At 36.0% G+C, this 13,036-nt stretch overlaps 1 protein-coding gene across 9 annotated transcripts in view; it reads left to right on the forward strand.

The window, feature by feature from the left end:
* MAPK9 (mitogen-activated protein kinase 9) overlaps window positions 1-13,036 on the forward strand; it is a 66,391-nt gene that overhangs the window by 9,546 nt on the left and 43,809 nt on the right. For all 9 annotated transcript variants that reach the window (XR_010923379.1, XR_010923382.1, XR_010923378.1 and 6 more), the window contains exons 3-7: window positions 1,131-1,260; window positions 2,959-3,017; window positions 4,089-4,227; window positions 6,894-7,059; window positions 8,542-8,613. Coding sequence is in view for 3 of the 9 variants with exons in the window: in XM_067566779.1 (XP_067422880.1) it covers window positions 1,131-1,260; window positions 2,959-3,017; window positions 4,089-4,227; window positions 6,894-7,059; window positions 8,542-8,613 (566 nt within the window). In the remaining 6 variants the exon portion in view is untranslated. The remainder of the gene's footprint in view (window positions 1-1,130; window positions 1,261-2,958; window positions 3,018-4,088; window positions 4,228-6,893; window positions 7,060-8,541; window positions 8,614-13,036) is intronic.

Consider the following 13,036-nt stretch of genomic DNA (forward strand, 5'->3'; position numbering starts at 1 on the left):
CAATCATGCTCTTTTTCTTATTTCCTCTTGCAGGAGACTCCTGCTAATGTCACTTCTACTCTTGAACAGTACTGCTTTCCCTGTAAAGGAAGCAATGATTTAACCTTGACATAGTATGTGCTATTTTATTTCAGTGTTGATGCCACCACAGGGAAGACTATTGTGCAGGAGTACAGTTGCTCTTAAGTTTCTCTTAAGTCGACTGCTGGGTGTGTAGAAGAAGTAAAGAGAGGCTGCTCACAAACACCTTTAAAAATATTTGGCAGAGCCGAACATCCATTGGTACTAACTGAGCAGCCAAAATGGAGCTTTGATCATAGGGGCTCAGAATTAGATACTTGTGGCTATTGAAAACAAACTTGCAGCTCCTCTTCAAAACTTGCTTATATAAATGGGGGCAGAAGGTCACTAAGAAAAAGTAAAGCTCTTCAGATAAAAGCAAATGCTATTTGCCTATCTTTTAATTGGAAACCCTTCTTCCTAAAATCTGTGAATCCTCCTATTCAGTCTGTGGGTTGGAGTGCCCTCCTCCCAAGGAATCATAAAACTAGAGAATACTGAAGGATTCAATCAGTAACATTAATTAACTTATTTGTTGGATTTTTGCAAGCTTAAAAAATGTCTTAAACTGCATACCTATAAGGATCTCAGTATCCAGAGCCTTGTGTGTCAGGTGGAGAGTGATGCACTGAGGCATTTCAACTTAAGGTGAGGACTTTAGTAGTGTATATTTAATACCTGCAACAGAAATGCATTTACCCTAACAGTACTGCCAGTAGCACTGTGTGAAAAACTCATTTAACTCAAAATAAGCATCAGAGAAACTTTTTATTTCAGATAGGGTTAATACAAGTTAAAGTTTGATTTTGACCAAGACTTTGGGATTAGTGCCCCATATCTTGGAGAAGGTACTATGGAAACTTTTAATAAAAATGCAGAGGGCTTCGGTTTTACACTTCAGTCATTACTGCTAAAGGATATGCAGGTTGTTTGTTTGTTTGTTTGTGTCTGAGCAGAGATGAGAAGACATGAATATGACCAGGTTTGTGGATATGCATGATTTCAAGTCTTTATTTCTTCCTGTTCCCCCAAAAGATTTGCACTTACAATGTTTCTTTCAAAACTTTCAGTGCTGCATTTGATACAGTCCTTGGGATAAATGTTGCTGTAAAGAAGCTGAGTCGTCCTTTTCAGAACCAAACTCATGCAAAAAGAGCTTACAGGGAGCTTGTTCTTTTAAAATGTGTCAATCACAAAAACGTAAGTTATTTTTCTCATGAATTTAATTTTTTCCAAATAGTGCTCCTAACAAGGGTGCATAAAAGTAAGCCTAAATTATGGAAAGGTCACAACTGGTTAAGTGTGGGTCAGAATTGGTAAATTATTATAGATAGGTCAAAACTTTCATAGTAGTCTTTGCTTTCTCAAATATTTGAAATGTAAAGCAATGAAAGAGTGTTGGGACTTTGGTAACATGTGTTAATGTGTCTAATTAACAAGAAAAAGTTTTAGTTAGGCCCAATCTACACTAGGGTTTAGTAGGAGTGGATGTTTTTGTTTCCTTTGAGGTGGAAAGGGGAATTAGGTTTTTGAATCAATGAGGCTGCATTAGTAGAATCCTTCAGTGTAGATACTGCATCAGTGTAAAACTGGGTTGCTGCAATGCAGTTTACTCCAGTAAGTCATACTGGTACCAACCCTATCTTATAATGTGTCAGTGTGGGTTTGCACATCAGTGTGGTTACACCATTGTAAATTTCCCTAGTCTAGGCAAGACAGCTTTTAGGGCTTCAATTGTGGGGGGGGGGGGTGTGTGTAATATATATATAAAAAGCCAAAATAAAGAACAACCTTACTCAAGAGTAAACTATGAGACAGAATTGTAATTTGACCATACCGTACTTGCCTATAAGCAATAGTGAGATGGCATAACATTGCTAGCTTATCTGAATAATATGGAAGATATGATCAATATTACTTTTTAAAATCTTGATTTAACTTGACAATGCTTTGAAAACAGAAAGCATCATCCTGGTGCAAGTACTCAGGGTTCTAATTAAAAGAATACCAGAATCTGAATACCAGGACCGTATTGTTATGAAATTTTGTAAAGGATTTTGAGAACTATTTCTAGAAACATAAAGCATTTCTACACAGCAACTAGACACGCGCCATTGGCCCATGCCAGCTGACTTGGGCTTCTGAAGTTCTGGCTGGAGGGATGTTTCATCGTTGTGTGGACTTCGGAGCTCAGGGGTGCAGCCTCTCACCTTGCAGGGTCTTAAGGCCTGGGTTCCAGCCTTAGCTCAGAAGTCTACACAGCAGTGAAACAGCTCTGCAGCCCAAGCCTGAGTCAGCTGACATGGGCCAGCTGTGGGTTTTTCTTTGCTGTGTAGACGTACCCATAGAACAAACAGGTTGATGGGGCATCTCTGTCTTTGTACTATTTGGAAGCCGTTTTTCTAAGTATGGAAAATACTTGCACACCACTTTATTTCTCTCAAATATCAGAATTTTTGAGTGATAGATACATGACCAAGCTATTATTTGAGGCACAACATTTTAGGTTTTATTTGGAGAGAAGTGTGTGTGTGTGTGTGTGTGTGTGTGTGTGAGAGAGAGAGAGAGAGAGAGAGAGAGAGAGAGAGAGAGTGTTTTCATGTAACTAAAACATGACTTTTTAAAAAATGTACAGGTCCTCTTCTGGTACTTCAACACAGGTGCTGCAGTATTTTGCTTGTACCGTGTGAAATACATGAACTAAGACCAATGAAATACATTAGTAACGGACCAGCCTCATTTCACGGTCGAAGTTGAGTGACGAAGTACATCAGCAGTGTAAAGAGAAAGAAACTGAATTTTTGAAATTGTTTTAATAACTACATTGTCTTGCTCTGCATTTAATTTGTAAAAATTCATAAATTCAAGGTTTCTTCACGTTTTGTTTTTCCTTTTTAGATAATTAGTTTGTTAAATGTATTCACACCACAGAAGTCACTGGAAGAATTTCAAGATGTGTAAGTACTGCAGTTCTTAGATTTTTCTTGATAAACATTGCAATGAATTTAGAGACATATTCTGTTTTTTTTTTGTTTTTTTTTTTGTTTTTTTTGCATCCATGAAAGTGCGTGGTACTGAGGATAGACTCTGGCCCCTAATTAATCTTTAAATGTTAGTTAGCTCCTTGAAAAAATCTATAGCTAAAGTTGTTGGGGTACGTAATAATAGAAAATAATGGGAATAGTAAAAAGAACGCTTACCTTTTGTCAGCCATCTGCAACCTTTACTGACTACATGTGCATCTGTAATTATCACAGCTGTTTTCCTTTAGATAGGACAATCAAATCAATTACTTCAAGCCAGTAACTTAGTGTGGATAACCTGACATGCTTTTCTGAGATCAAGCCCATCAGAGTTACAATATCTTCAGCCTTAATTATAAGCTGAATATATTTCTTAACCCCTAGATTTTGTATGTGGCAGTAACAGATCTATCAATCAAAATATTTATGAGGCTCCAATCACTGTGGTATCTAGGTGCTAATGTGTGTGGTGTTGCAGCTTTGGAATGGTTTTATTTGATGAATGGGATAAGAAAGGGATAGCACATTCACTTCGAAATTAATCACTGCTCTTTATTTCACAAAATGCTTCCCTAATTTTGTTGATGTTAAGTCATAATGCAATGAAAGGAAATCTCAGTGTGACACGTTTCTTTTTTCATTCTGTCTGTAACTTCTGTGTAAATTTCATCTGAGCCTAGATTCTGTTAACAGACACAACATAAACTACCAATCCTGCTCTTAAATTATGTTTGGTAGAATTCATGGTTTTAATGGATTTCCACTCTTTTGTGATGTCAATCTATTAAAAAAAGCATATGTTCATTTTTATTCAAACTTTTACTATTTTTATATAATTGTTATAAACAATTTAAATTATGACATTCAAAATTTTTGCCTTGTACCAACATTCTGACACTCACTCATTTTTCAGTTACTTGTATGCGGTCCTACTTAAGAATATGTTCTGATGTTAGTTATAAAATCTCTGATGTGAAAAATGTTTTTTGATTCCTTCTGTTGTAGGTATTTGGTTATGGAACTGATGGATGCTAACTTGTGCCAGGTTATTCATATGGAGTTGGATCATGAAAGAATGTCCTACCTTCTCTACCAGATGCTTTGTGGTATCAAACATCTCCATTCAGCTGGTATCATCCACAGAGTAAGTAGTGTTTTGATATTGACATCAATAACATCCATCTTTAAAGGTGGTGTTTATTTGAATTCTTTTTTTGCTAGTTATCTTGTAAATCAGTGTTCCATTTCTTATTCATATTAATCATAGTAATATGAAAACCGTATCTAGTTCAAGGACAGACAGATAGATATGTGTGATAAATGAAACTCCAAAAAGCAAACGAGCTCTGCAGATGATAAAATGGCATTTTCAGCAAGTTTTGTTTAAGTGAGACCAAATATTAACACTGAATTAGGGAAAAATATAAAATACAAGATATTCATATTGATCGGCGAGGGAACATGAGTAAAGAGGCTCCAAGAACCTTTTGGCTATAACAAGGGAATAATTTGTATTGAAAACGAAATCTTTTAAAAACTTATGTATGACAGTAATATTAATACTGAAGGTAAAATCAGTAAATGAGTGCTCAAGATTTCAAAGCCCTGCACTACTGATGTCTGTCTTTTTGCAGCCCTATTGGGCTTATATTCACTGTCCCAATCGGGATGACTAACCCTGCTCCTTTGTGGGTCCCAATTCCTTCCACTCTTGCCTTTTAATTTCTTCCATGCAGCCATTGCCTGGAACCTCATGCCTTCAACCTGTCCTCCTTCAAGTCCCTTATTAAAACACAACCAAGAAAGTTTATGAACTCCAACATACCCACCCTTTAACTTGCTGAAAAGATGTCGGGGGGGGGCAATATAGCACTAATAGGATAGACTTAAATTTACCGTATTTAATTGCACTGCATCCAGGCAATCTGCTTCTAGGCTTCCTTAGAGTTATGGGGCACTCTTATTTTCCTAAATGTATTGTTTCAAATTCAGTAGGCTCTTAATGGGGAGTTCTGATTGACTGACTGGTGATGCGGTTATTTATATTCCATGGAAAGGAGGAGGTTGTCTTTTGTTAAAAATAAATTTTATGTATAAAAATTTAGAAAACATCTACTCCCATTGATCCAAAGCCTGATCCGAAGCCCACTGATGTCAGTGGAAAGGCTCCCATTGGCCAGTGGACTTTGGATCTGACCCCTGACTGGGAAAGAGGATTTCATAGCTGAACACATCCATGGTAGTGACTTCATTATAAATCTTTCCTCTCCCTGAGTAGTTGCTACTAAGTTATTATATGAGCACTACTGTCCATCAGTGGGCAGATATTTGAAAAATAATTGCTGCAGTCTTGTACATAACTGAACAAGAATTTGCCTTCCTTCATCAGGTGGCTATGTAGTAAAATGAAGGCAAGAACTCTGAATTAAAGTGTTAATTATTGAGGTTTCAACAAAATATAATTTGTTATCTTAATATCTTGATATTATGGGATCATCATTCATGATTCTATAGTTAAGGTTAAGTTGAGTTGCATTTAAAGCATCAATTCAACTTTTCTACCTCTGAGGATTACAGTGTGTCCTCCCCAAAAATCTCAGCACTTACTCTTTGAGTACAGAATGAAATTTCTGTGAATTTACAGGTAAATCTGTTAATTGGTTTGAGTTAATTTAAAATCGGCCATTTAAGAAATTTAGTTCTCAGTGTGAGAACTATAATTTGTTCCAAATTATCTAAATAACATAACAGAATCTTCAACTTCCTTTATAGTTTAAACTTGCAGAAATTTAGTATATTAGCTACATTTGAAGACACTTTTTTATTGACTGCATGTCCTTTTTTGCTGTTGTTTTTAACAGAATGTTTCTTACTCATCAGGGACTAAAGAGTAGTGTTCTTCTGCAGAGGATTTGGTGAAGAATTGTACTTTTTCAAAATGGCTGTCATTTATTTCCCTTGACGGAACATAAGCTCCAGGCAGCCTTTAATGCATTGTTTTATCCATATTAAAAATGTTGTCTACCTTTTCTTTGAAAAGCTCTAGCACTCCCATGCTTTGGAACAGGGGTCAAAATTTGATAGGGAGATGTGGTCAAGGTGTTCTTTATGTCAAGGATGTCTGTCCCCATGAAAATCTGTCCAAATTTAGCCAAGTTGTAAGTCTTTGAAAAATCACAGTTCACAGATTCCCAAGACTACGTTGACATAGGTCTTGTCTACACTCATGGTTATGCTGGCAAAGCTTTGTCGCTATAAGGTGCGGACACCCCCCCCTCCCCCGGAGCAATATAAGTTTTGCCTGCATAAGTGCGAACGTGGATAACGTTTTGTCAGTGGGAGATGCTCTCCGCTGACATAGCAGTCACTGCTCATTTAGGTGGTTTTGTTATGTTGGCAGAGAGCTCTCTTCTGCTGACCTAACGTGGCTACACTCATGTTTATGCCAGTAAAACTTATATCACATGGGGTTTTTTTTTTCACACCCCTGAGTGACAAAGTTTTGCCGGCGTAACCACGAGCGTTGACAGGGACTTAAGTGGCTAAATTCCACCAAAGGTTCTGTCTGGACTGATCATGTGGTAGCCCAGGACTAAGGATTTTTCATGTAGTTGCAGCCATAATGCTCTTTTTAAGTATTTTTGTGTGTGTAATTTATACATAAATTAACTAAATGTAATGTATATTAAGTAATGTGTATTAAGCTGTATGTTGAATACAGTGTGGTGGCTTATACTGATTTTATGGAAAGATGCATGGTATCTTTCAGTGTCATAAGCCTTTCTGTTAACTGAAATAATTTTTCTTTAGGATTTGAAACCCAGCAATATAGTAGTAAAATCAGACTGCACACTCAAAATCCTTGATTTTGGACTGGCAAGAACAGCATGTACTAATTTTATGATGACTCCTTATGTAGTAACACGGTATTACAGAGCACCGGAGGTTATCCTTGGCATGGGATACAAAGAGAATGGTAAGTTGCGGGAATGAAGTATTAAACCTTTTATCTAAAATGCAACTTTCCCGGAAGAATCTCTCTGGCAAGACACTTTCAAGTTTTCTATCTGTAATGCTATCGTAATTCATAGCATGGTGTTGGAAATAATGAGATTGATTGAGTTAAACATTTGAGGAATAACATTTGTCCTGTTCCATGTGCTGTTCTCTTTACCACTTCTTTTCTCTTTATTGCCCCTCCCCTTCCATTCTCACTTGCTTTCACTCCACATTCTTCTGCATTCCTATTAACATTGTTCCATCCTCAAAAAAGAATACATTGTTTATAAGACAGTTATGCTTCTAGATTTAAAAAATGTAGCAGAACCATCATAGGTAAGTAATTAACTTGTTATAAGGAATCTTCTCTTTCCTCCTGTTTACTATCCCCACATTTGTTGCTTCATTTTCATCATGTCTGTTTAAACTCTCTGGGCCAGGGAGTGTCTTTATACAGTCCTAGGTTTATGTAGCACCGAGAGGCAGTAGACACTGTTTTATTAATAATAATACATCTAAAGTATCTTAAACAAAGCTATCAGCAAGAACAATGTCCTTGAATTTAATTCCCTCAAAAAAAGTTTTCAGGCAGTTGCCAGTCAAGCAGGGTGATGCCCTGTATTCTGCTGTAGACCGTCAACCCAGAGCATCCCTTCACTTCATCTTCCTTAGCCTGGATTACCATTAATGGCTTAAAATCATACCTTTTTTGAGGTGTAAAGCTTCTCCCATGGCTTTGTAACCTGAGCGATCCACATAATTTCTCTGAGTCATCTGTTATGAAGGGTTCTGTCTGCTGCACAGGGTCCTTGATAGTACAGTAATTATTGGTGTGGGTCAAAAATATTTGATATGTGTATAGTAGAATTTGCTCTGAATTGGGCAAGAACGTTCAAAATAGCATTTAGAATAATAAACTAGTCTATAAAACTGTAAATATGCAGTTTAAATTTTACAAATTAAAAAAAGTTTGTGGTAATTTAAAAAATTCTTTAATCTTTTGTCCTTGTTGCACCTAACATATAATAGTGGATATCTGGTCTGTTGGGTGCATAATGGCAGAAATGGTCCTCCATAAGGTCCTGTTCCCAGGAAGAGATTGTATCCTTCTTTACGGTGGTTTCAGGGATTGTAAAATACAATACATATTTAAAAGTATTGAAGGACTGAAGAACTGGTCAGAAAGCATTTTATAGAGGTGTTTATTTTTGTTTTGTGTTTTTTTTTAACAAAAAATAAAGGCCTACATCACTAAAACTGAATTACTGTCTAATTGCAAAATGTAGGAAAAAGCAAAGTCAGTATTCATACTATTGAGAAACCCATCTGTTAGCAGTTTAGTTTTCCACATTCTTGTGTTTTTGTTGTAGGTAGTAGGTTTATTTGTTTGGGGTTTTTTTAAGTTTTCCACTTTTGTTCATGACACTTCATAATTTGATCATTTCATTTTTACTTTCAGTTGATATCTGGTCAGTTGGGTGCATCATGGGAGAATTGGTGAAAGGTTGTGTGATATTCCAAGGCACTGATCGTATCCTTCCCTAGTTATCCTTGAATCCTTTTCCACATCCACCAAAGATGTACAATTATTTTTATCTATTTATGTATATAAAAGTGTAAAAAAGAAAACAAAAATGTTCACTGCTATATTTTAATGGATCTATTGTAATGTTTGAAATTAGTGTCATTAACCAAATAGCTGAACTTCCTTTTTTCTCCTTCTTACTTGACAACATTTAACTTAATTCGTACTGCTCGAATGCTTACTATTCATATTAACAACTTCACATTTTGAAGTCTTAAAAGGATATTACTAGGTTAAAAAGAAAATTTCCTTGCCAGTAGTTCCTATTGTTAAATCATTAAAACTTACATCTATAAAAAATTACTTTTTACAATTTATATTGTTTGCTCTTAGCATTTCTGTTTGCTCAGTGAAAATAACCCTATTCTCAGTAGTTTAAGTTTGTAGTCAAAAGTAGTTTTTGGGGTGGGGTTTTTTTTTTTGGTTCTTGTTTAGTAGCACACAGCAGTGCTGCAGCATTTCAGATGCAAATGTTGCAGGAGAAGAACATACGTTTAAAAGCACAGATCTCTTGGAATATTTTTTTTAATTTTATAGAAACATTTCTATTGGTCTTAGGTTTTCTAAAAGTTTGTTCTTACAAACTTGACATGTTGGTCCAAATTTATCCCAATAATATCCTCTTGTAATATACTATACAAATTCTATGTGATCTGGTGTCACTAGTATATATATATCTAGAATTCTTTAGAAGTTTGAAGTAGCAATGATCTGTTTGGATCCGGGAGGCCTCTTAACTCATAAAATACATCTGGTTAAGCTAACTTAAACTATCTTTGGCCATATATATATATATATATATATAGTGTATACATTTATTAAATTAGTATATTTCAAAGCCTTTCCTTACAGGCAAGTATAAAATATATCTTTCTTACTTGTTTCCAGTTTATAATACAAACATTGGAATACATTTTTCTCCATTTTAATTATTCTGAAAATGAGACACTGAAAAATGAAGAGTTATGTGAAACATCTAGTTCTGCGTCAATAAATACAATTTTATCTTCCCAGTTCTTTTATCCTTCTAAAGTAGATTCTGTAAAGATATGACCTCTATAAAACACATGAACATGTGACTATATAGGAATTTAAATCTGAATGCTAAATTCATGACACTAATCTTCAGCAGTTGATCATGCATTAATTTACAAGCACAAAATAATATAAAATATTTTTCACCTCTTCTTCCCTTGTATATTTCTTGTTTTATCCTTCAAAGCCTTCAGACCAACCTAACACAATTCTTCATGTATGTTGTATGTCTTCTCACTTGCATGTTAACATTGGCTATCCTGATTACTGTCTTGATTTATTCATAAATAAATCAAGGGAATTTTTTCATATTTATCAAATATGTAAGTGTAAATAAAGCTCCACCAATCTAGATTTAACATAGCATATACTATCTCTAACAGCATAGCTACCAGCAACATCCACGATAGTTAATGTTGCCTAACATTTTCCATTCTAAGATTCGCTGTTTCCAGTTGCTTATAACTTTGTTAAACTTAACTATTTGGGCAGAAATTTTCCATTTCATGTGTCTACCTTGGGTATATTTTTAAGTTCCAGCTAAAATGGTTCAGCAGTTTCAGATGAGATTGGAGAAAAATACATTGTTTTGGCCCATGTTAGATACTTACAGCTGTTTCATTGAGAAACTGTGGCACCTCCATCCTTTAGCGCAGGGATTTGAACTTTCGCAGAAGAAGTTTGCTCTTATGCCAGGGATATGCCTTTGACTGCGTGAAAATCACAAAGTTTGGCCAAGTTATAAGCCTCAGAAAATCATAGCTAACAAATGCACAATAGACGTTTATTGGAGGCTGGTGGCATTATTCTCCAAAGATTCTGCCTGTGATGTGCATTTTCCACCCCTACACGACTAGGTGTTGAGCTGGACTTTCCCTGCAATTGTTCCTCCCGGTTGTTATGGTGCCAGGTAGCAGAGCAGAGAACAGGAATTCTCTCTCTCTTTTCTGTTCTTTCAGTGCTCCCACTTCCCAGGCAGTGAGGTGAAGGAGGAAGCAGCCTAATTCAAATGCAGAAATGGTGGGGAGCGGAGGAAGGGAACAGGGACTGGAGTCCACCCAGTGGCTTCCTGGAAATAATTATGGCTCTCTGCAACTTTGGGGGACCAAGAATATTTCTCTAGATCTTAAGAAAACTCAATTCTCCATTTATTTTCCTCCAGAGCTTCAAGAAGAGTCAGAAAGCCTATAGATCTGCTTATAGCTAGGTAAACTCACCATTTATTAGAATCTTCTGAGGGACTTCTAAGAGTGAAGTCTCATACCAGTAAGATAAGGGAAGCCTCTGAGGCAGAGGCGATCCACTTCTGTGGATGAAATCTGCAAGGCTGTTACATGGTATCCTGTGCACACCTTATATTACAATCAGGATTCCACCTAGTCGGGGTTTTAATTGCTACTAGACCCAGTCCTAGAGCATAGGAAACATTTGTTTCTACTTTCAACACTGGGGGAGTCTTTTGGAGAAATCCAGTTCAAACGTTCATTGGTCCTGTTCAGTTCTTTGTTAGATTATTGTAGGTCATTACGTTTTCCTGAGACTGTTCTTGACTAAAGAAAGGGAAATGGGGATTCTGAGAGTAGGGCCTGGGTGTGAAGTTTTATTAACCCTAACTGATGATACTTTTGAGGAGAAACAACCCTTGGTATGTAGATTGGTGGAGCCCCTACCAGAAATCCAGTTTTCCAGGTGGGAACAATATTTTTTTGTGTGTGTTCAACAACTTTCTTTTTGTGCATATTGTTTTAGCATGAGAGTTAACTTCTATGACTTTTAATTTTACTATGCTTTTGATGTCAGTTTTCCATTTGAATGCATGGAACAAACATAATAAAGTTAATGTATTAGAATAATCTTTGCATTAGATGTCTATGTTTTTAATATGTATCAGTGCATATTATAGGTGTGAAAAGTTCTCAGTTGTGGCTGTATTTTTGGCAGACTAACTGACGTAAGCACTTCACAACAATTTCTAAATAGAATTTTTTTTATGCAAAGGCATGCCATTTTGTTTGTTAAGCTATTGCATAAATAGATACTATAGAAAGTTTTAGATTTGACATAACTACATGTTTAACTTGTGAATGTTGACAGAGTTAGTGTTCAACACAGTGCAGTACTGCATTAGAATCCCAAATTCCTTTGATTCAGAAAATGAACAGGGATTCTGTCAATATGAAAGTCTCCTGCAATGCTAAGACATTGAGATAAACTACCTTACATAAGTTAATTTGCTAGCTGTCCAAGCTAGTTCAGCAATAGGTACCTTTTTCCTAGAGTGGACTGAATTCTCAACAACTGCATCACAGTCAGTGATGATAGAAATAATACAAGAATAACTTATCTGTACAGTCCTCTTCAGACATTCCTGTGTCTTCTATTACATAGCATGTGATAAGACACTTGATAGAGCCACATTGCCAAATATTTTCTGAACCCCTGCCTGTGCAGAGAAGACCATACGTTTTAGTTCTTCCTTCCTCTACTTTTTTCAATGTAAATAAATAGAAAAATGATGGGAATTTCTAGCTTAATCCCAATAAAACATACTAATTGTATGTTGTTTTCCTAACTGCTCCCTAAGCATCCTCATTATACAGTGACAAATTGGGATTCACATTCTTAGTCAAAATGCTGTTTTAAAAGCCAGATAAATGAGACAGCTTGACAGAGGGGGTGTACAGGTGTCATGTAGATAATATTGAGGGCAGGGGGAGAGTTGGGAACATGCATCCTGTGACTTTACATTGGAACTCTTAATAATCTATGATTGATTGAAGAGTAGTCACTGTTTTTGTTAGGTATTGCCATCATTGATAGTTTAAAAACAACACTGATGTAGAAAATTCAGATTTGCTATTTTAGAAGCCATTATAATTCATTAGTGTTGAATTTTCATTCCATGTTCTTAAGGAAACAGTTGTCTGATGAAAAATCACTATGATGCAAACTTTCTTAAGTAGAAGAAAAGTGCTACAAAATTCTTCACTCTGAATGTGATGCAGTTATTGTTTGGTCAGATTTGTCCTGATCTTTTCCCTGCCCTTTATTAACTTTCTTTGTGGGGTGCTCTGTACCTCTTAGGTCCAGAAGATTAAGCACCAGTTTTCCTTTCTTTTCTTCCTGTCTGTATTAGCAAAGTGCTTCATTGTGGACACCAATCTCCAGTTACAGACGTGGAGTCCTTTTGAATTCTGTCAGTGCCACTTTTAAAACAGGCCAGTAGATTCTGTTGCTCAACAGAGATTTACACTTTACACATTCTGCAGCACTTCCAGTCATTCCTACTATTAGGGATTGGAAGTCTGATTTTGGGAATCAGATTTGTTCTTTG

This window comes from Emydura macquarii, unplaced genomic scaffold (genome assembly GCF_026122565.2).
Source record: "Emydura macquarii macquarii isolate MOO-44397 ecotype Brisbane River unplaced genomic scaffold, CSIRO-AGI_Emac_v2 contig_2768, whole genome shotgun sequence".
Taxonomy (NCBI): domain Eukaryota; kingdom Metazoa; phylum Chordata; order Testudines; family Chelidae; genus Emydura; species Emydura macquarii.